At 37.2% G+C, this 23,164-nt stretch overlaps 1 protein-coding gene across 4 annotated transcripts in view; it reads left to right on the forward strand.

Moving 5' to 3' along the window:
• DMXL2 (Dmx like 2) overlaps nucleotides 1-23,164 on the forward strand; it is a 162,805-nt gene that overhangs the window by 63,552 nt on the left and 76,089 nt on the right. For all 4 annotated transcript variants that reach the window (XM_022579483.3, XM_022579479.3, XM_022579480.3 and 1 more), the window contains 6 exons: nucleotides 1,942-2,116; nucleotides 3,768-4,004; nucleotides 4,554-4,825; nucleotides 5,465-6,161; nucleotides 6,495-6,616; nucleotides 22,980-23,069. In XM_022579483.3, the coding sequence (XP_022435191.1) occupies nucleotides 1,942-2,116; nucleotides 3,768-4,004; nucleotides 4,554-4,825; nucleotides 5,465-6,161; nucleotides 6,495-6,616; nucleotides 22,980-23,069 (1,593 nt within the window). The remainder of the gene's footprint in view (nucleotides 1-1,941; nucleotides 2,117-3,767; nucleotides 4,005-4,553; nucleotides 4,826-5,464; nucleotides 6,162-6,494; nucleotides 6,617-22,979; nucleotides 23,070-23,164) is intronic.

Consider the following 23,164-nt stretch of genomic DNA (forward strand, 5'->3'; position numbering starts at 1 on the left):
GGGAATAAAATGAGATAAATACATTATTAAAAATTACCAGAAATTTATCATAGTAAACCTAGATTGCTAATTTTCTTAATTTTTCATGTGACTTTATTACACAAAGAGTATATGCTTATTCTAAAATTAGATTAGGAAAAAGAAAAAAATGTAGAGTTTATAATCCAACTATTCCAATATGTGTTTGTACATTTTTTTTTATTTACAAGATTGAGATCATATTATGCAATAATGTTTTATAACTTGCTTTTTATACTTAATGTGTTATAAACATCTCTGTACATAACTAATTATACTTTTACATTGCACATTTACATTAACACTTTAATGGTTGCATAGCCAAAATGGTTTTGCAGTTTCGGCAAGCAAAAATATTTGGGGGGTTTAATAGGCTAAGGATGTGGTCCTTTAAAGTTTTATGTAAAGTAGTCCTGCTCTGATGCTCTCTGTGATTGGGCACTATTTATACAGTTTTTTTCAACATTTAAAGCATAAATGAAATTAAAGCACAAGTCAGAACAGTTAGAGTTATGTTTTGCTATTGATTGAAAATTAGTGGGAAAAAGTACTTTATTTACTAGATGTTCACAATAATTTATATATATTTGTATAACATTTTATCTTTAAATTACATATGAGCTTTTGGAGACTAAGGGCTTTTAGATATCTTTATATCCTCCATGTTATCTAATATATTTCTTTTCAAGTGTTTGTTAAATCGAATTACTAACTGCTACATAAAATAAAAGCAAAAATAAAATAATATGTAATCAGTGATTTGACACATTTTTGCTGCCTTTTAATAAAATGTTGTCAATTAGTAATGTTAAAATTGTTTTTAATAGAAAAACCCTGATTATCTGAGTTATGAGCTATTTTGCTTTCTAATGTCCTTTCCTATAAAACTCCTAACTGCAAGGTCTATATAATTCTATATATACTTAAATTATACATTTTGTTCCTAGGAGACGATAACTGACCAATATAGCACAGCCTTGGCAATCTAATTTAAAATAATGATAAATGTCAAAGATTGAGTGAAACTAACTTGATAGGTATAATCAAAGAAATAATCAGGGAGACCAGAGACAGAGGACACACCATAGAACTGACACTGTTTTTCACATGAAAAGGGACAAGGGCTGTGGAATTGAAAGGAAGGACCAGATGTTTTACTTTACTGCAGAAAGAACTGAGAGGATGCCACATTTTATTTCATTGATTGCAAGGAACAAAGGAAAAGAATGGTATATTATTATTAAGCACGGTATTGTTAAGTGACAGAATAAGGAATGTGTGGTGGGGTTATGGTGTGGAGAAAAGATTGTGCTGAGAGTTGACATGGTCCCGTGTCAGAATAGTTCAGATGATGGAGTATGCCAGTACAGAATTTTTATCATAGACACATATCTCAGTTTGAACAAATTCCACAGGTCAATACTTTCATGGGGTCTTTCCTGGCTACTCTTATCTAAGTTAAGGTTCCCCTTGTTATTCTGTATTTTTGTACCCTCTTTTTGTCTTTATAATAGAGGTTATATATTAGATTATTTAGCTGGCTATTTAGTTCTAAGTGAGAATTTTGGGGAGGAATATTCTTCCTGGTAGGAAGATTCGGAATTTTTTTTTTTTTACACCCTTATGACTAGTAAATTTCATCTCAGTACTGGGATATCCTGAAAAAACTAGACTTTGGACTCCTAATCTTTATAGGGGTTTCTGCAGATAATAAGTGTTTTTGAGCAACTACTGCCTTGAACTATAAAATTTGCAAGACCAGTGGAGAATATATTAAGTTGTTCTATTGTAGTTAAAGTTTCCTTTAAGATGGTCAGGTTTTACAGAGAGGAAAATTGTAAAAGCCTTAATAATCAAAAGTACTTTGATCAGCACTTATTAGACTTCCTAGACTTGGATTTAGTAATTATTTTTCTATTTTAGACAATACACCATTTGAAAAATTTAAGGAAAGGACAAAGGAAGTCTTCCATTCTTGTAACGCACACTGAATTAATGCATGACCAGATGGCAACGCATGAAGTTCAAAGACACATTTCCCATCACGCAAATGCACTGTGTCATTTTCACATTGCAGCGAGCATCAATCCCGCCACAGGTAAAGGATAGTAAAGTTTTATTTCTTATCTGCTGAAATAAGATAAATAAATAGAAAAGTGGGACTACTTTTATAACCTGTTTCTAATTTTATGCTAATACTCCATGTTTCCTTTTAAAATACTTCTTAATTGGAACAGAAATATAAGGTGCCATTTCTTAAATTGAGACTGTGTGATCCTCAGGGAATAACTTCAAATAAGTATTTTTGAGCACCATTGTTTGTCTAGACTATGGCAAAGTTTCTAAGTAATTAGAGCTTTAGTTGAACCTGGAGATGAACACAAGTGGTGGCAGCCTGGTTAATTAGTGTGATTTCCCACCCTTTTGTATTTTCACTATTATTCTTTCTTCTCAACTCTTCTTTATAACTTTATCTAAGTATATTTTTGCATAGTTTTCCTTATATTTCAGCGTATCTTGTTTTGTACCCTCATAGACTTTCTTGTCCTACACTTCGGGAAAGGTAGTGTTTCTTCTAACCTTGATGTTTTCTTTTTGCTCTTTTCCTCCTATGTCGTTGAGAAGTATTTTGAGGCAGATTCATTGTTGGCAAGAGCATATTTAAAGCTTCTATTTAAGGTCATTGTTTTCTTTCTGCATGAAAAACATATGGCAAGGCCTATTAGTCTCATATTACATTGCTGGAAGAACTATATTTGTATAAAGTTATAGTTACGTTTTATTGAAATGGAACCAGGGTGCAGAGGATTTTATTTTTAAATGTTTATTTATATAAAGATAGGTATTTAGCAAATACAGTTCCAAAAGAGTGTTATCTGGATGCTTCCCCCCCAGTCTCTTTTTCTTTCTATTGAATGGATTATTTATAATTTGATTTGGGATTAAGGAGATTTTTTTTTTTTTTGAATTATACTGTTTTACGTGAACTGATCTATAGCGTGAATTTCAGTTACCCCACATGGAGAAAATCCGCTATACTTAGAAGTTCGCTTGCCTTCCTGTGTTCTTTCTTGGCATTATTTTTCCCCGAGTTTTGAGGAAAGTTTAAAACAGTCAGAAAAGTTGGAAGAATAGTACAGTGAACACTCATTTCACCCACTTTGATTCAACAATTGCTAACATTTTGCCAGTTGCTTTATTCTCTCTGTATATACACACATATGTATGTTTATATGTGTGTGTGTGTGTGAGTGAAATTTTTTCTTAATGTTTTCAAAGTAAGTTACACATATCATGGCATATCACCCTTACATACTTCAGCAAGTATCTCCTAAGAATAAGGAAATTTTCTTACATAATCACAATGTCATTATCATACCTAAGAAAATTAGAAATAATTCCATAATCTCTGATATTCAGTTCATATTTAAATTTCAGTCATCTCAAAAATGTCTTTTAGATTTGCTTTTCTGTTTTGTCTTTCTGTTCCCTCATCCCCAAACCAGGATTCAATAAAAGTTTGTGCATTTGGTGTGTTTCGTTTTTAAATTAGTAATTTAATTCCATATGTCTATGCCATTAGTTCATTTACCATTAAATTCAATTAAAAATTTCAGGTCGTGCTAGAGTTATGTTTATTTTTGTTTATCACATTTTCTGTGTAATGGAAGTAGTCTTTATAGGCACATGTAATATTTTAAAAGACATTAGAAATTCACATTGAAATTTTATCTTTTTTGATTCCACAGATATTCCAAATGTTTTGGTTGGCACTGTATTTAACATTGATGATGGAAATGGGGGCTTTGTAGTTCATTGGTTAAACAACAAAGAATTTCATTTTACATCATCTACTGAAATATTTATGCAGCAATTACGAAAACTTTCTGAAAAGCAGGTGGATCATGAAAACGACAAAGGAGATAGAGAAGATGAATGTTCACAGGAGGAAAGAGAGAGGGGTTTACGTATGAAACTAGACCATGGTTAGTATCCTGTGTTCAGATTTTTCTTTTTTACAGGCTGACAGCTTTTTGTGAAGCCACCTTTGGTTTGTAATCTTTCCTTCCTCGCCTCCTTCCTTTTCACTTTTCCATTCACTCCACAGGTCTACTGACCATCTACTATGGACCATCTACCATCTAACTTTGCTTTGTTATAACTTATTGCTTTGAGTAATGTATTACTTTGGAAGCCATGCTTTTGGTGGAGGTAACAGGTTTTGCTAATAATGGTAATAATAAAGATAATGTGATAGTGTGAATGAAATTTTGATTTATCTAAAACTAAGAAATGTAGTAATTTTCAGTTCAGACCAGAAAATAGTTTCCTTCCTTGGTTTTTTTTCCTGGCCATAAGTTGTAAAAGGGATTCATGATTTCTAAAGTTAGTATGCTATTTATTGATAGTCTAGTATGTAAACGATTTTCTGTAGTATAATCTAGTATGTAAATGAATTTGATAGTCTAGTATATAAATGAATTTTCTATAGTATTTCTGTTAGTATGTACTGATAAATTTATTTTCTGATTTAGAATTATCCCTGGATAGAGAATCTGAAGCAGGTACAGGATCATCAGAACATGAAGATGGAGAAAGAGAGGGAAGTCCTAGAACCTGTTCACGACCTAGTGTACCAATGCCACTGCCTACAGTCCTGCTTGATCGGAAGATCGAAATGCTGCTAACTGAATGGAATAAGAATCCTGACATGCTTTTTACTATACACCCGGTAGATGGTACCTTCCTAGTGTGGCATGTAAAGTATTTGGATGAATATAATCCTGGAATATTTAGACAAGTCCAGGTATATTTTACTGATGAAGCAATTTTTACACTTCTTAAAAAAGTAAAACAGTTGCTATTCAGATTTAGCAGGTTTTCAGAAATACTCAATGATTTTATTTTTGATAAGCAACTGAGAAGAGAATAACTTGCTACCAAAGGGGGTCAATGACCACAGATTTTATAAACTTGATTAATTTAAGTAAAATGAATTTGGCTTTGAAATGTGATACTGAGTACTTGAATGTATGTGTATTCATTTTTTCTGGGAATTCACAATATTTTGAATAAACTTAAGAAACTACCCTAAAAATGTGACTCAGGATGCATCCCCTCCACTTCTTCAGTTTTATTAATTAAATCTACTATCTTTATTGGTTATCTTTCTGAACAGTATTTGTTTAGATTTATGGTTGTAGTCATCTAGATGTACAGGCAAGTTTCAAGTTTCCAATACTTGAAATTATTTGTTCAGTTTTCTCATACGCGATGAATATATGATACTATATAAATAGAGGAAAAGGATTAGACCATAATAAGGTCGAAAATGATATATTTTGCTGGGAAGCTGAGGTTTGACAGTTTGAAAATGGAAGTATTTTTGGAAGACTTTGAGAGGAGGCAGACTGCTTGCACTGAATCATGTAATTGTGTTTTTCAGGTTTCTTTTTCTTCTCGGATTCCTGTTGCATTTCCATCTGGTGATGCAAGCTCTCTTAGTAAAAATATCATGATGTATGCCTGTATAAACGCTGCAAAAGATTCTCACCACACTCTGTTACACCAAGACATGATGGCTGAATGCAGTCCTCATGGATCACAGCTGCATTCTGGACCACACAGTACAAATATGAACATTTTAGCTCCCACAGTTATGATGGTCTCTAAACACATAGATGGCTCTTTAAATCAATGGGCAGTCACTTTTGCTGATAAGTCTGCCTTTACCACTGTTCTAACTGTGTCTCACAAATTTAGATATTGTGGTCATAGGTTTCACCTCAATGACCTGGCATGTCATTCAGTTTTACCATTATTATTGACATCATCTCATCATAATGCTCTGCTGACTCCTGAATCAGATTTTCAGTGGGACTCAGACAATAAATTAAGTAGATTAATGGATCCTGTAAGACACATAAAGGGTTCCTCGAAACAACCTCTCAGAAATGCAGCAACACGTACATTTCATGACCCGAATGCCATCTACAGTGAACTTATTCTGTGGCGCGTGGACCCAATAGGACCTTTGTCATACACTGGAGGAGTATCGGAGTTGGCGCGAATTAACTCTTTACATACTTCAGCCTTCTCTAATGTTGCTTGGCTTCCAACTCTTATTCCTAGTTACTGTCTTGGTAAGTGTTCCTTTTAATAGTGAAATTAATAAAAGCTTTAAAACAGCTATTTATATACAAAATGATTTATATTTGTCATTAGGAAGATTTTTAATAAGTATTCAGAATGTAGGCATCAGACTTAAGTTTAGAGTTTCTAGACCTTTGTTTTTCATCTTTTCCCTCTCATAACCTATCTGTTGAATTTTTTTGGTTAATAATTTTATATCTATTGTATCTGTGTTTCTGGACCATGGTTATGTCTAAAAAGAGAAGTGTGAATATTTTTTCTCGTACTTCAGCCAGTAATAAAAATAAACTATATATTATAATGCAAAGTGTTTACTTTCTCAGGCACATATTGCAATTCTGCGAGTGCTTGCTTTGTTGCTTCTGATGGCAAAAATCTGAGACTCTACCAAGCTGTGGTAGATGCAAGAAAATTATTGGATGAACTGTCAGATCCAGAATCTTCAGTAAGTATTTCCTAATCTTTATTAATATATCTAAGCTAATAAGGAATTCTCTTTTAATTTGTCTAGGATGTTTATTTGTTAGTTGGTGTTCAGGGAGTGAGCATCTGTTCTGGGCTCTGTATGACTAGTTTGTTTTTTCTTAATTTGTGTTCCAATTTACATGAGTCAAAATTACAGTCTGTTGTCGCTTTCACTGCTGTGGCCCAGGTTCAGTCCCTTGTTGAGGAACTAAGATCCCACAAGCCACACAGTGTGGCCAAAAAGAAAAAAAAAATTACAGTCTGTATATCACATCACACATCAATACGTTTTACATTTAAAGAAAGAAGTATGATTTTTTTTCTAAAATTTGATTTTTTTCTTGACGTTTTTCACTCTTTAGTTTGGTTCCGTTAATCTTTTTTTGCTCAAGAAAGGTTGTAAGGGCAGCTTTACCAACCTCTATGTTTAGGTTGGAAAATTTGAACTTTTCTGAGCTTGATTCACTATTTTAAAAGTCCTCTGGTTAGAATATGTTATCAGTGGGTGACAGTGTCTCATTCTGGTAGTTCTCTATTTGAACTGCAAGTCATGCATATTAGTCAGTACTCAGGTTTGAATGGTGAATTTTCCATTTACCTATAAAAATGTGCCTTTTAATAAAATAACTGTTCTAATAAAAATGTTTCCAATATTGAAAATCAAAGACTGTTTTTGTTTTGTTTAATTTTAATTAATTAATTTATTTACTTATGGCTGCATTGGGTCTTCATTGCTGTGCATGGACTTTCTCTAGTTGCAGCGAGCGGGGTCTACTCTTCGTTGCGGTGCACAGGCTTCTCATTGCGGTGGCTTCTCTTGTCGCGGAACATGGGCTCTAGGCGCACAGGCTTCAGTAGTTGTGGCTCGTGGGCTCTAGAGCGCAGGCTCAGTAGTTGTGGTGCATGGGCTTAGTTGCTCCACGGCATGTGGGATCTTCCCGGACTAGGGCTCAAACCCGTGTCCCCTGCATTGGCAGGCGGATTCTTAACCACTGCGCCACCAGGGAAGTCCCTCAAAGACTGTTTTTGAATGTCTGCCATGTACCCGTAGACGTGTAGGGAATACAGTGTCTGCCTTTAAGGGGATTTAAATTTAGCAGAGGAGAGAAATTATTATAAAAGGTTAAATAACGGTTTAAGACAGAAGCAGAGGTGTCTGAAGTTGGTATGTAATTAACTGCCAAACACTATTTTGTAATTCAGGGGCAAGAGAGATCAGAGTAGGGTAGGCATAGAAGTTTTTATTAAGGACAGTATTTGAGTTCATTTTTGATAGATTCAGAAAGACAAATCCTTGGTCTTTGCTGAGTGATAGAATAGCCTGAGTGGATACAGGAAAGTACGTGTATAAATAAGCCTTGTTCCAGAAACAGTGGTAATTGGACTGAAGCCACAAGTTCGGCATAGAGAAAGTCTAGAAAAGTAGCATCTTTAAAATTATAGAGTTGGAAGATTTAAAGGTCCCCTAGTCTAACCAGCCATCTGATAATTTGTCTCTACCACATTCCTGCCAATTTGTCATCTGGCCCCCAAGGAGGGAAGCTCAACTCTAAATGCAGCTCATTCTGTCTTTGAATTACCATCACTATTATATTGAAATTAAACTTGTAATCCTTAAATTCTACTCGTTAGCTTTAGTTCCATTTAGAATAAGTCTAAGATTTCTTACATGTGAGAGCACCTCAGACACCTGTGTTGGAACCCCCCAATTTTTTTCCTCAGGCCAAACCTGCTGCTCCTCTGCCTATAAATTTATCTAACTGTTTTATATTTGACCCTGGTTACTCTTCTGAGCAGTTTTCAGTATATTTATACACTGGGCATTGTAGGATCACTAGAATATAGCAGTACTGTGCCATCTCTCAGTAGATAATATTTTGTTTGGGCAGGCATGCCACATTCTTTGTATGTAATTCATATTGAGCTGACTTTCAATTAAATATCATGGAGCCTTTTTTTTTTTTGCTAGTAAGCCATTCTGTATTTGTGCATTTGAGTTTGGGACCCAAATATAGACTTATTTCCCTATTACATTTCACCTTGCTAGGCTCAGCTCAACAGTACATCCTTTCAGTATCCTTTTGAATCCAGATTCTGTTATTGCTTTATGTGTTACTGCTTTATGACATATATCACTGGCCTATTTGATGAGTGTTGTTCTACATCTTCATCTAAGTCAATTACAGAAATGTTAAACAGTACTGGACTGAAGAAAGAACCTAGCAGTATACATTTGAAATCTTTCTCCTTTTTTTTTTTTTTTTTGCGGTACGCGGGCCTCTCACTGTTGTGGCCTCTCCCGTTGCAGAGCACAGGCTCCGGACGCGCAGGCTCAGCGGCCATGGCTCACGGGCCCAGCCGCTCCGTGGCATGTGGGATCTTCCCGGACCGGGGCATGAACCCATGTCCCCTGCATCGGCAGGTGGACTCTCAACCACTGTGCCACCAGGGAAGCCCTCTTTCTCCGTTTTTATTGTCTAGAATATTTCTCCAGCTTATCCCAAGGATTTGCATGAGGCAGCTTGTGGTGTACTTCACTGAAGTAAAATACACCCTGTCTGCCAAATCTTTTGCAGTCAAAAAAGGAAGTCAGATTTGTAGGAGATGATTGTTCTAATGTATAGTAGGTTGAATGTGTGTATCCTAATGTCTCTTGATGACTAAAACGTTGTACTAGATAGACGTCAGGCTCTTTATTCTGACTTACAGAAGTATGTTATTTTCCTTTTTGAAAACTGGCATCTTTGCCTGTTTTTAGTCTTTTGGCTATGGCAATCCCCATGATTTCTCAGAGAGAACATCCTCTGTGGTTCATTGTTCTCATTGGCAAAATTTCTCAATAACCTGGGCATTATTTTTTCCAGGAAAGTATAAATTCATTTAGAGCAGTTGGATACATTCTTGGAATTTTAAAATTTTTCTTGGTCTTCTCCTCCAATGTACTTACCAATGTACTTTTTTCTTAAACCCTCCATTTTCATTATTTTTTTTAAACTTAAAAAGTAATACTTATTCATTGTAGAAAATTTTTGGTCCTTTTTACTTTTGCAAGCTAAATTCTTGAAATAGAAGACCAGAGACAAAGTAGGAATTAGGAGTTCTTTATTCTCCTGATCTTTATTAACATTAAACCGTCAGCCTCTGTTAATGAGCCTATCTTTTTCTTTCTCTTTGTACTCTGAAAACAATAATTCAGTGACTTAATTTTTCAAACAAATCTTTAATTTTAGAATAGTTTTAGGTTTACAGAAAAGTTGGAGATATACTGCAGGTTCCCATATACCCCTATCGTTAACATCTTATATTACCAGAATACATTTGTCACAACTAAGAAACAGTTATTGGTGTGATACGATTAATTAAACCCCAGACTTTATTAAGACTTAACTGATTTTTTCCCACAAATGTCCTTTTCCACTAATGTTCCAGGACTTCTATCCACAAAACCATATTACATTTAGTTGTCATGTCTCCTAAGTCTTCTCTGATCTGGGACAGTTTCTAAGTTTTCTTCATCTTCATCAGCTTTTTCTTATGACCTTGACAGTTTTCAGTAGTACCGGTGAGATATTTTATTGTATTTTCCTTCGACTTGGGTTTGTCTGCTATTTTTCTCATGGTTAGACTGGAGTTATGAGTTTTGGGGAAAAATACCTCAGGTGTGTGAAGTACGCTTCTTGTGTTACATCAGGGGCACATGCTAACAATATGGTTATTAGCATCTTCCCTCTTTTTTTTTTTTTTCAGCTGGAAGTTTGTTAATTTATTGATGTTTTTAAAGAACCAGCTATTTGTTTCACTGAACGCTTTGGTTTTGTTTTAATTTTCATTAGTATCTGCCCTATCTTTATTATTTTCTTCCTTATGCTTGATTTATTTTGGTTTCGTTTACTAGATTTCTTGAGATAGGAGCTTAGGTTCTGGGGTTTTTTTTTTTTGCCAAGCCGTGCAGCATGTGGTATCTTAGTTCCTGGACCAGGGATCGAACCCGTGCCCCCTGTGGTGGAAGCATGGAGTCTTAACCACTGGACTGCCAGAGACGTCCTAGGAGCTTAGATTCTTTTTTTTTTCCTTTTCTTTTTTTCTTTTATTTATTTATTTATTTATTTTATATAGCAGGTGGAGCTTAGATTCTTGATTTGAAACTGTTCTTATTTTCTTTTTTTTTTTTTAGGGAAGAATTACTCTTTAATTGAGGCTTTCTTTATACCTATTAACATCAATTTTTTATAAATGTATTTTCAAAAACATTTTTAAATGTGTACACAGTTTCAAAATTCAAACAGCATACTGTTATTAAATAAAAACTCTGTATCACCTCCCCTACCCAAGTCCCACACTTTATTGGAAACCCCTTTAAACCTTTTGTTTTTAATTCTTTTGATAAGTTACCACCATAATTCTAAATGATATGCTTAGATTTCAGTTTCTTAATTTACCAGCAGTAGAAATCAAGTCATTCCCATCTTCTTTGATAGACAGGAAATTCAGCTCACATTCCACTTGCCTCTCTCTCTCCACTGAGTTTTGCTAGTTGTATTAGTGTGTGTGGTTTTTCTATTAGCTGCCTTTATACTTTTAAGTGATGTATACATAATCCTGTATTTTCGTTCCGTCTTCTTTACACAGTATCTCTTGTATCATCCCAAAGTAAAACGAAGAAAGTTGCACCCCTGCACTCACCCTTCCCTCCTCCTGCTCTCAACTTGACTTCTGCCAGCTGAAGCGTTACCTTTACAATGTCTTTTATGACATGCATGTTCCATTCTATAACTAAAATTAGGTCTTATGGTTTGATTTTAAAAATTGAAGCTAGTAACCATCTAATTACAATTATGTAAATGTGATCATTTCAACTATTTGTCACTGATTTGTCACAGATTCTCTCAACGGAGAATGTCCAAAGGGTTAAAGTCAAATGATCTCTATTATATTCCATCAAGTGATCAGGCCACAGTTTTGCTCGTCTTGTATTTCAATCAAAACTTTTTTCTCTAATTTTTCAGTTGTTTTCTTGGCATTTCTAATTTCTTGGGCTTCTTTTTTCTTGTTGAGAGGAAAAAAAAAACCCTAAGTCTTCTTCCCCACTGGGCTAAGAGCTCCCAGCTTCTTAATTGTCCTGCCTGTTAAATCTTCCTCTTTCTCTTCTTGGAGGAATTCCTTTTAGGGTCTTTTGATCTGGTGTTTTAATTTGAGCTGTGTTTTTCGGGATGCTGCAGATGTGTCATCCTCTCCGTTTCACACCTGGAATTCCACCACTGTTTCCTGGACCATGAGCTGCTTTTCTCTCTCCTGTACTGTCGATAGATTACATCCTCAAATACTGTAAATTTTTTAAAAAGAAAGGTTGCCTGGTAGATAAGGATTCTGAAATCAGTCTGAATCCAACATGGCTGGAAAAGTGTTTATTTTACCTTCATATTTATTTTTTAAAATATTTATTTGGCTGCCCCGGGTCTTATTTGCGGCATACAGGCTCTTAGTTGCAGCATGTGGGATCTAGTTCCCTGAGCAGGGATCGAACCTGGGCTCCCTGCATTGGGGAGCACAGAGTCTTAACTGCTGGACCACGAGGGAAGTCCCTTTCCCTTCATATTTAATTGATAAGTTTGGCTGGATATTAAACTCTAGATTTAAGATCTTTTTTTTGCCCTCAGAAATTTAGAGACTGTTATTTCTGTCCTCCAGTGTTTTGATAAGAGATCTTATACCTATAATACTCTTATTCTTTTATTAGTAACCCCTCCCTCTCTCGCTCTTTCTCTTGATGCTTCTAGAACAGCAATGTACAATAGAAATATAATGTGAGCCATACATGTAACTTAAAAGTTTTCTAGCAACCATTTAAAAGTGAAAAGAAACTGGTGATATTAATTTTATAGCATGTTTTCATTAATCCAATATATCCAAAACAGAATTTCAACATGTAGTGAATATTTTACATTATTATTTTTTTAACATCTTTACTGGAGTATAATTGCTTTACAATGGTGTGTTAGTTTCTGCTTTATAACAAAGTGAATCAGTTATACATATACATATGTTCCCATATCTCTTCCCTCTTGCATCTCCCTGCCTCCCACCCTCCCTATCCCACCCCTCTAGGTGGACACAGAGCCCCGAGCTGATCTCCCTGTGCTATGTGGCTTCTTCCCACTACCTGTCTATTTTACATTTGGTAGTGTATATATGTACATGCCACTCTATCGCTTTGTCCCAGCTTACCATTCCACCTAGCCATGTCCTCAAATCTATTCTCTACGTCTGTGTCTTTATTCCTGTCCTGTCCCTAGGTTCATTAGAACCACTTTTTTTTTTTTAGATTCCATATCTTTGTATTAGCATATGGTATTTGTTTTTCTCTTTCTGACTGACTTCACTCTGTATGAGAGACTCTGGGTCCATCCACTCACTACAAATAACTCTATTTCATTTCTTTTCATGGCTGAGTAATATTCCATTGTATATATGTGCCACATCTTCTTTATCCATTCATCTGTCGATGGACACTTAGGTTACTTCCATGTCCTGGCTATTGTAAATAGAGCTGCAATGAACATTGTGGTACCTGACTCTTTTTGAAGTCTGGTTTTCTCAGGGTATATGCCCAGTAGTGGGATTGCTGGGTCATATGGTAGTTCTATTTTTAGTTTTTTTTTAATTTATTTTATTTTTAATTTATTTTATTTTTTTTTATTTTTAGTTTTTAAAGGAACCTCCATACTGTTCTCCATAGTGGCTGTACCACTTTACATTCCCACCAACAATGCAAGAGAGTTCCCTTTTCTCTACACTCCCTGCAGCATTTATTGTTAGTAGATTTTTTAATGATGGCCATTCTGACCGGTGTGAGATGATATCTCATTGTAGTTTTGATTTGCATTTCTCTAATGATTAGTGATGTTGAGCATCCTTTCATGTGTTTGTTGGTAATCTGTATATCTTCTTTGGAGAAATGTCTGTTTAGGTCTTCTGCCCATTTTTGGATTGGGTTGTTTGTTATTTTGATATTGAGCTGCATGAGCTGCTTGTAAATTTTGGAGATTAATCCTTTGTCAGTTGCTTCGTTTGCAAATATTTTCTCCCATTCTGAGTGTTGTCTTTTCGTCTTGTTTATGTTTTCCTTTGCTGTGCAAAAGCTTTAAAGTTTCATTAGATCCCATTTGTTTATTCTTGTTTTTTTTCCATTTCCGTAGGAGGTGGGTCAAAAAGGATCTTGCTGTGATTTATGTCAGAGTGTCCTGTCTATGTTTTCCTCTTAAGAGTTTTATAGTGTCTGGTCTTATATTTAGGTCTTTAATCCACTTTGAGTTTACTTTTGTGTATGGTGTTAGGGAGTGTTCTAATTTCATTCTTTTACATGTAGCTGTCCAGTTTTCCCAGCACCACTTGTGGAACAGGCTGTCTTTTCTCCATTGTATATCCTTGCCTCTTTTATCAAAGATAAGGTGACCATATGTGCGTAGGTTTATCTCTGGGCTTTCTATCTTGTTCCATTGATGTATTTTTCTGTTTTTGTGCCAGTACCATACTGTCTTGATTACTGTAGCATTGTACTATAGTCTGAAGTCCAGGAGCCTGATTCCTCCAGCTCCATTCTTCTTTCTCAAGATTGCTTTGGCTATTCAGGGTCTTTTGTGTTTCCATACAAATTGTGAAATTTTTTGTTGTAGTTCTGTGAAAAATGCCATTGGTATTTTGATAGAAATTGCACTAAATCTGTAGATTGCTTTGGGTAGTATAGTCATTTTCACAATGTTGATTCTTCCAATCCAAGAACATGGTATATCTCTCCATCTATTTGTATCATCTTTAATTTCTTTCATCAGTGTCTTATAGATTTCTGCATACAGGTCTTTTGTCTCCTTAGGTAGGTTTATTCATAGGTATTTTATTCTTTTTGTTGCAGTGGTAAATGGAAGTGTTTCCTTAATTTCCCTTTCAGATTTTTCATCATTAGTGTATAGGAATGCCAGAGATCTCTGTGCATTAATTTTGTATCCTGCAACTTTACCAAATTCGTTAATTAGCTCTAGTAGTTCTCTGGTAGCATCTTTAGGATTCTCTATATATAGTATCATGTCATCTGCAAAGAGTGACAACTTTACTTCTTTTTCCAATTTGGATTCCTTTTATTTCTTTTTTTTCTCTGATTGCTGTGGCTAAAACTTCCAAAACTATGTTGAATAAGAGTGGTGAGAGTGGACATCCTTGTCTTGTACCTGATCTTAGAGGAAATGGTTTCAGGTTTTCACCATTGAGAATGATGTTGGCTGTGTGTTTGTCATATATGGCCTTTATTATGTTGAGGTAAGTTCCCTCTGTGCCTACTTTCTGGAGGGTTTTTATCATAAACAGGTGTTGAATTTTGTCAAAAGCTTTTTATGCATCTATTGAGATGATGATATGGTTTTTCTCCTTCAATTTGTTAATATGGTTTTTCACATTGATTGATTTGTATATATTGGTAAATCCTTGCATTCCTGGGATAAACCCCATTTGATCGTGGTGTATGATCCTTTTAATGTGTTATTGGATAATGTTTGCTAGTATTTTGTTGAGGATTTTTGCATCTATGTTCATCAGTGATATTGGCCTGTAGTTTTCTTTCTTTGTGACACCTTTGTCTGGTTTTGGTATCAGGGTGACGGTGGTCTCGTAGAATGAGTTTTGGAGTGTTCTTCCTTCTGCTGTATTTTGGAAGAGTTTGAGAAGGATAGGTGTTAGCTTTTCTCTAAATGTTTGATAGAATTTGCCTGTGAAGGCATGTGGTCCTGGGCTTTTGTTGGAAGATTTTAAATCACAGTCTCAATTTCAATGCTTCTGATCAGTCTGTTTATATTTTCTGTTTCTTCCTGGTTCAGTCTCAGAAGGTTGTGCTTTTCTAAGAATTTGTCCATTTCTTCCAGGCTGTCCATTTTATTGGCATATAGGTGCTTGTAGTAATCTCTCAAATTCTGTGTATTTCTGCAGTGTCAGTTGTTACCTCTCCTTTTTCATTTGTAATTCTATTGATTTGAGTCTTCTCCCTTTTTTTCCTGATGAGTCTGGCTAATGGTTTATCAATTTTGTTTATCTTCTCAAAGAACCAGCTTTTAGTTTAATTGATCTTGGCTGTCATTTCCTTCATTTCTTTTTCATTTATTTCTGATCTGATCTTTATGATTTATTTCCTTCTGCTAAGTTTGGGTTGTTTTTTTTTTGTTCTTTCTCTAATTGTTTTAGGTGTAAGATTAGGTTGTTTTCTTAGATGTTTCTTGTTTCTTGAGCTAGGATTGTATTGCTATAAACTTCCCTCTTAGAATGGCTTTTGCCGCATCCCGTAGGTTTTGGGTCTTCGAGTTTTCATTGTCATTTGTTTCTAGGAATTTTTTGATTTCCTCACTGGTCTCTTGGTTATTAAGTAGTGTATTGTTTAGTCTCCATGTGTTTGTATTTTTTACAGATTTTTCTCCTGTAATTGATATCTAGTCTCATAACACTGTGGTCAGAAAAGATACTTGATATGATTTCAGTTTTCTTAAATTTACCGAGGCTTGGTTTGTGACCCAGGATATGATCTATCCTGGAGAATGTTCCATGAGCACTTGAGAAGAAAGTGTATTCTGTTGTTTTTGGATGGAATGTCCTGTAAATATAAATTTGATATTTACAAATTAATTGTTTAATTAATGTGTTTAATGTGTCATTTAAAACTTGTGTTTCCTTATTTATTTTCTTTTTGGATGATCTGTCCATTGGTGAAAGTAGGGTGTTAAAGTCCCCTACTATGATTGTGTTACTGTTGATTTCCCCTTTTATGGCTGATAGCATTTGCCTTATGTATTGAAGTGCTCCTATGTTGGATGCATAAATACTTAAGATTGTTATATCTTCTTGGATTGATCCCTTGATCATTATGTAGTGTCCTTCTGTGTCTCTTGTAATAATCTTTATTTTAAAGTCTATTTTGTCTGATATGAGAATTGCTGCTCCAGCTTTCTTTTGATTTCCACTTGCATGGAATGTCTTTTTCCATCCCCTCATTTTCAGTCTGTATGTGTCCCTAGGTGTGAAGTGGGTCTCTTGTAAACAGCATATATATGGGTCTTTTTGGTATCCATTCAGCCAGTCTATGTCTTTGGTTGAAGCATTTAATCCGTTTACATTTAAGGTGCTTATTGATATGTATGTTCCTATTACCATTTTCTTAATTGTTTTGGGTTTGTTATTGTAGGTCTTTTCCTTCTCTTGTGTTTCCTGCTTCGAGAAGTTCCTTTGGCATTTGTTGTAAAGCTGGTTTGGTGGTGCTGAATTCTCTTAGCTTTTGCTTGTATGTAAAGGTTTTAATTTCTCTGTTGAATCTGATGAGATCCTTGCTGGGTAGAATAATCTTGGTTTTTCCCTTTCATCACTTTAAGTATGTCCTGCCACTCCCTTCTGGCTTGCAGAGTTTCTGCTGAAAGATCAGCTGTTAACCTTATGGGGATTCCCTTGTATGTTATTTGTTGTTTTTCCCTTGCTACTTATAATATTTTTTCTTTGTATTTAATATTTGATACTTTGATTAATATGTGTCTTGGCGTGTTTCTTCTTGGATTTATCCTGTATGAGACTCTCTGTGCTTCCTGGACTTGATTAACTATTTCCTTTCCCATATTAGGGAAGTTTTCAACTATAATCTCTTCAAATATTTTCTCAGTGCCTTTCTTTTTCTCTTCTTCTTCTGGGACTCCTATAATTTGAATGTTGGTGCGTTTAATGTTGTCCCAGAGGTCTCTGAGACTGTCCTCAGTTCTTTTCATTCTTTTTTCTTTATTCTGCTCTGCAGTAGTTATTTCCATTATTTTATCTTCCAGGTAACTTATCTGTTCTTCTGCCTCAGTTATTCTGCTATTGATTCCTTCTAGAGAATATTTAATTTCATTTATTGTGTTGTTCATCATTGTTTGTTTGCTCTTTGGTTCTTCTAGTTCCTTGTTAAACGTTTCTTGTATTTTCTCCATTCTATTTCCAAGATTTGGGATCATCTTTACTATCATTACTCTGAATTCTTTTTCAGGTAGACTGCCTGTTTCCTCTTCATTTCTTTGGTCTGGTGGGTGTTTACCTTGCTCCTTCATCTGTTGTGTGTTTCTCTGTCTTCTCATTTTGCTTAACTTACTGTGTTTGGGGTCTCCTTTTCGCAGGCTGCATGTTCGTAGTTCCCGTTGTTTTTGGTGTCTGTCCCCAGTGGCTAAGGTTGGTTCAGTGGGTTGTGTAGGCTTCCTGGTGGTGGGGACTGGTATCTGTGTTCTGGTGGATGAGGCTGGATGTTGTGTTTCTGGTGGGCAGGACCGCGTCTGGTGGTGTGTTTTGGTGTGTCTGTGACCTTATTATTATTTTAGACAGCCTCTCTGCTAATGGGTGGTGTTGTCTTCCTGTCTTCCTAGTTGTTTGGCATAGGGTGTCCAGCACTGTAGCTTGCTGGTCGTTGAGTGGAGCTGGGTTTTAGCGTTGAGATGGAGATCCCTGGGAGAGCCTTTGCCATCTGATATTACATGGAGCTTGGAGGTCTATGGTGGACCAATGTTCTGAACTCAGCTTTCCCACTTCACAGGCTCAGGTCTGACCTCTGGCCGGAGCACCAAGACCCTGTCAGCCACACGGCTGAAAGAAAAGGGAGAAAAAAGGAAAGAAAGAAAAAATAAAATAAAGTTATTAAAATAAAAAATTTTTTAAATTATTAAAAATAAAAAACATTAAAAAGTAATAAAGAAAAGAAAGAAGAGAGCAACCAAACCAAAATACAAATCCACCAATGATAGCAAGCGCTAAAAACTATACTAATAAAACAAACAAACAAAAAGAACACAACAAAGAAAATGGACAGACAGAACCCTAGGATAAATGGTAAAAACAAAGGTATGCAGGCAGAAATCACACAAAGAAATATACACATGCACACTCCAAAATGGGAAAAAGGAAAATATATATATATATATTTAAAAAAAAGGAAGAGAGCAACCAATTCAATAGTCTACCAATAATAATAAACTCTAAATACTAAACTAATGTAAAGATAAAACCAGAAAGAAATTAGATGCAGAAAGCAAACCCCAAGTCTACAGTTGCTCCCAAAGTCCACTGCCTCAATTTGGGATGATTGTTGTCTCTTCAGGTATTCCGCAGATGCAGGGTACATCAAGTTGATTGTGGAGATTTCATCTGCTGCTCCTGAGGCTGCTGGGCGAGATTTCCCTTTCTCTTCTTTGGTTGCACAGCTCCTGGGGTTCAGCTTTGGATTTGGCCCCGCCTATGCATGTAGGTCACCTGAGGGCATCTGTTCTTCGCTCAGACAGGACGGGGTTAAAGGAGCAGCTGATTCGGGGGCTCTGGCTCACTCATACCAGGGGCAGGGAGGGGTACGGAAGGCGGGGCCAGCCTGCAGTGGCACAGGCTGGTGTGACGTTGCAACAGCCTGAGGTGCACCATGTGTTCTCCCGGGGAAGTTGCCTCTGGATCATGGGACCCTGGCAGTGGCGGGCTGCACAGGCTTCTGGGAGGGGAGGTGTGGATAGTGACCTGTGCTTGCACACAGGCTTCTTAGTGGCTGCAGAAGCAGCCTTAGCGTTTCATGCCCGTCTCTGGTGTCCGTGCTGATAGGCACGGCTTGCGCCCGTCTCTGGACCTCATCTAGGCGGTGCTCTGAATCCCCTCTCCTCGTGCACACCGAAACAGTGGTCCCTTGCCTCTTAGGCAGTTCCAGACTTTTCCCCGGACTCCCTCCCGGCTAGCAGTGGCGCACTAGCCCCCTTCAGGCTGCGTTCATGCAGCCAACCCCAGTCCTCTCCCTGGGATCTGACCTCTGAAATCTGAGCCTCAGCTCCCATCCCCTACCTGCCCTGGTGGGTGAGCAGGCAAGCCTCTCAGGCTGGTGAGTGCTGGTCAGCACCGATCCTTTCTGCGGGAATCTGTCCACTTTGCCCTCTGCACCCCTGTTGCTGAGCTCTCCTCCGTGGCTCCGAAACATCCCCCCCGCCCACCCCGTCTCTACCAGTGAAGGGGCTTCCTAGTGTGTGGAAACTTTTCCTCCTTCACTGCTCTCTCCCAGAGGTGCAGGTCCCAACCGTATTCTTTTGTCTCTGTTTTTTCTTTTTTCTTTTGCCCTACTCACATACGTGCGGAGTTTCTTGCCTTTTGGGAAGTCTGAGGTCTTCTGCCAGCGTTCAGTAGGTGTTTTGTAGGAGCAGTTACACATGTAGATGTATTTCTGATGTATTTGTGGGGAGAAAGATGATCTCCACGTCTTAGTCCTCTGCCATCTTGAGGATCTCCCCTGTTCTTATTTTGTAATGTATGCATTTAGTGCTATAAGTTTTTGTCTCAGTCCTGAGAAGCATTATAAGTAGGATTTTTATTTTCATTCAGTTCACTATGATTTTCCTTGAGAATTCCTATTCCATGGATTATTTAGAAGTACGCTATTTAGTTTCAAGTGTTTAGAGATTTTCCTGTTATCCTGTTACTGACTTCTAGTTTGATCCCATTGTGGTAGGAGAACACACTCTTATGATTTTAATCCTTTTACATGTATTGAGGTTTGTTTTATGGCTCAGAACATGGTGTATCTTAGTATACATTCCATGGCACTTGAAAAGTATATATTCTGCTATTGTTGGATTGGGTGTTCTGTCAATGTCTGATTCTGTTTTGATTGATGGTGTTGTTGAGTTCTTCTAGTTCTTTGCTAAGTTTTTTTTAAAATTTATTTTACTTTTGGCTGTGTTGGGTCTTCGTTGCTGCATGCGGGCTTTCTCTAGTTGCAGCGAGCAGGGGCTCGTTGTGGTGCACGGGCTTCTCATTGCAGTGGCTTCTCTTGTTGCGGAGCATGGGCTCTAGGTGTGCATGCTTCAGTAGTTGTGGCACGTGGGCTTAGTTGCTGCACGGCATGTGGGATCTTCCCGGACCTGGGCTTGAACCCGTGTCCCCTGCATTGGCAGGTGAATTCCTAACCACTGCGCCACCAGGGAAGCCCCTTTGCTAATTTTTTGCGTAGCTCTCTATCAACTGTTGTGAGAAGGGCGTTGAAGTCTCCAACTGTAATTGTGAATTTGTCCATTTCTCCTTTCAGTTCTATGAGCTTCTGTTTCACATGTTCTGCAGTTCTGCTGTTTGCATATATTTAGTATGCAAATATATTTATATTTGCAGTACATTTAGTCTGAAATCAAGGTGTTAGCAGGTCCATGTTCTTCCTGAAGCCTCTAGGGGAAGAAGCTTTCTTGCCTCTTCTAGCTTCTGGTGGCTCCTGGCAATACTTGGTGCTCCTAGACTTGAAGCTGTAGCACTGTAGTCTCTGTTTTCATGCAGCTTTATTTTCTCTGAGTGTCCTCTCCTCTTCTTATATGGACACCAGACATTTGATTTATCTCCCTGATCCCGTGTGACCTTACCTTAAACAGATTGTATTTGCAAACATCCCATTTCCAAATAAGGTTACATTCCGAGATTCTGAGTGGACCTGAGTTTTTGAGGGGATACTATTCAACTCACTAAACTGAGCACGTTTTTTTTCCTCATATCTGCAGTTGCATAGTCAGAAACCTTCAAAGTCTCTTAAGCCTCCAGACTCCTTGAGCCATTTTGACTTTCAGAGCCTCATGCTGAAATTTTTGAGATTCTTGCCTAATTCTGAGATTTTTGCCTTTTTAAAATACAGACTACAGAGCCTTACCCTTTCTGTTGACCTTAAACTCTTAAGATAACATGATGACTTTCTGTCAGGTTTCCATTATTCTCATTTTTTTCCTTTTAAGTCAGAGCAGCAGTTTTCCTAGTTACTTCCTCTACTAATACTGAGTATAGCAAGAAGTTGAGACATGCTGTGCTCTTCCTCAAATGAGATTTTTAGTAGATCTGAGTAGAGACTAACTTTTTTTTTTTTGAATTCCATGAGAAACATCTTGAATTTTGAATTTTACTCTGTGGATTTAGGGGCACTAGAGATTTTTGGACAGGGAGGTAAAGTGGTTAATCTGCCGGATGGGGAGTAGTTGATGGGGTACTGGACGCATGGAGACAGCAGGGAGACTGTTGGGGTTGCCCGTGAATCATCTGGAGAGCTTGTTAAAATGCAGATGTATTAGCTTTGGGGTCTGAGAGTCTGCATTTATGAAAAGCTGTTGCTGCTGGTCTAGTGACCACACTTTAAGTAGCTAAGATTCATGATGTGCTAGAGAAATTCCGGTGTTTTAATCTCACCAACTGTAGGCTACAGTTGAGTCCAGATTTCAAGTGGACAAACCCAGCAGACCATTGGCACCACTTCCAGGTGTCTCAGCTAACATTTTAAATCCTTAATCTTGGGTGAATATACCCATAACAATAAATTCAGCCCTACCCAAGCACATATTTTGTCCTTCTTTGTCTAATAACCCTATAATCTGTTCCCATTCATGCACTCTGGAATTCTGCTGATACAAATTGGAAAGATCCTACAACTCTGGTGTATATGCTGCTCTCCCATAGCCAGCCTTGTACTTAGACTCTTAGGCCAAGCTGGGATCTTATTCCTCTTAGTGGCCTGAAGGTAGTAAATAGTGGAGGTGGTGCTGAGGAGAATGGGCATCTCAGTTTTTTTTTTTTTTTTTGCGGTACGCGGGCCTCTCACTGTTGTGGCCTCTCCCGTTGCGGAGCACAGGCTCCGGACGCGCAGGCTCAGCGGCCATGGCTCACGGACCCAGCCACTCCGCGGCATGTGGGATCTTCCTGGACCGGGGCACGAACCCGTGTCCCCTGCATCGGCAGGCAGACTCTCAACCACTGCGCCACAAGGGAAACCCAGCTCTCAGTTTTTATGCTAGAGAAGGCTGCTTGGAAGGAGGGAGAAGGAAAACTGCTTTTTTCAGCAGAAAGGTTTTGGGGTTTTGGGATTCAAAGTTAGGCTTCCTCTTAGTTTACACATCCCCATCCCAAGACACAGAGTCCCACTTCTCAACCTTTGCCCTTATCTTCAATCTGGCAGGGTTGTACTTTTAAATGGCATTGCAGATCTGCAAACCATACACATAGGCATAGGGCTAGATCCTCAGCCAGATCTCTCATGGAGCATTAAGGTTGCTAAATGAAGACATGTTCAAAGAACTAGATGCCTTGAAGTTATATACTGTTTATGTAAACACTATAGATTTTTTTCCTTCGTTAATTTTTAAAATGAGAATGAGTAAAGAAAGTTGAAATATTTCTTTGAATGTATGAATTGCCATTTGTTAGTCAGTGAATGTTTAGAAGGGCCTTTAATGTCCGAGATGCTGTGTCATATTGACAGTAGATTCATATGTTGTTGATCATTAACTTTTTGTTTTTGTTTTTTTTTTTTACAGAAACTTATTGGAGAAGTGTTTAATATTGTGAGCCAACAGTCTACTGCTCGACCTGGCTGCATTATTGAGCTCAATGCAATAACCAACCAAGTAAAACCATGCTTGTGAATTGGTGTTACTAACATACTTTATCCCAGAGTGCTTAATATGCATAAGATACACAGTTGAACCTTGAACAACTTGGG

Source organism: Delphinapterus leucas, chromosome 2 (assembly GCF_059928025.1).
Source record: "Delphinapterus leucas isolate spDelLeu-1000000601 "Yukka" chromosome 2, BTC_Dleu_Yukka2, whole genome shotgun sequence".
Lineage (NCBI taxonomy): Eukaryota > Metazoa > Chordata > Mammalia > Artiodactyla > Monodontidae > Delphinapterus > Delphinapterus leucas.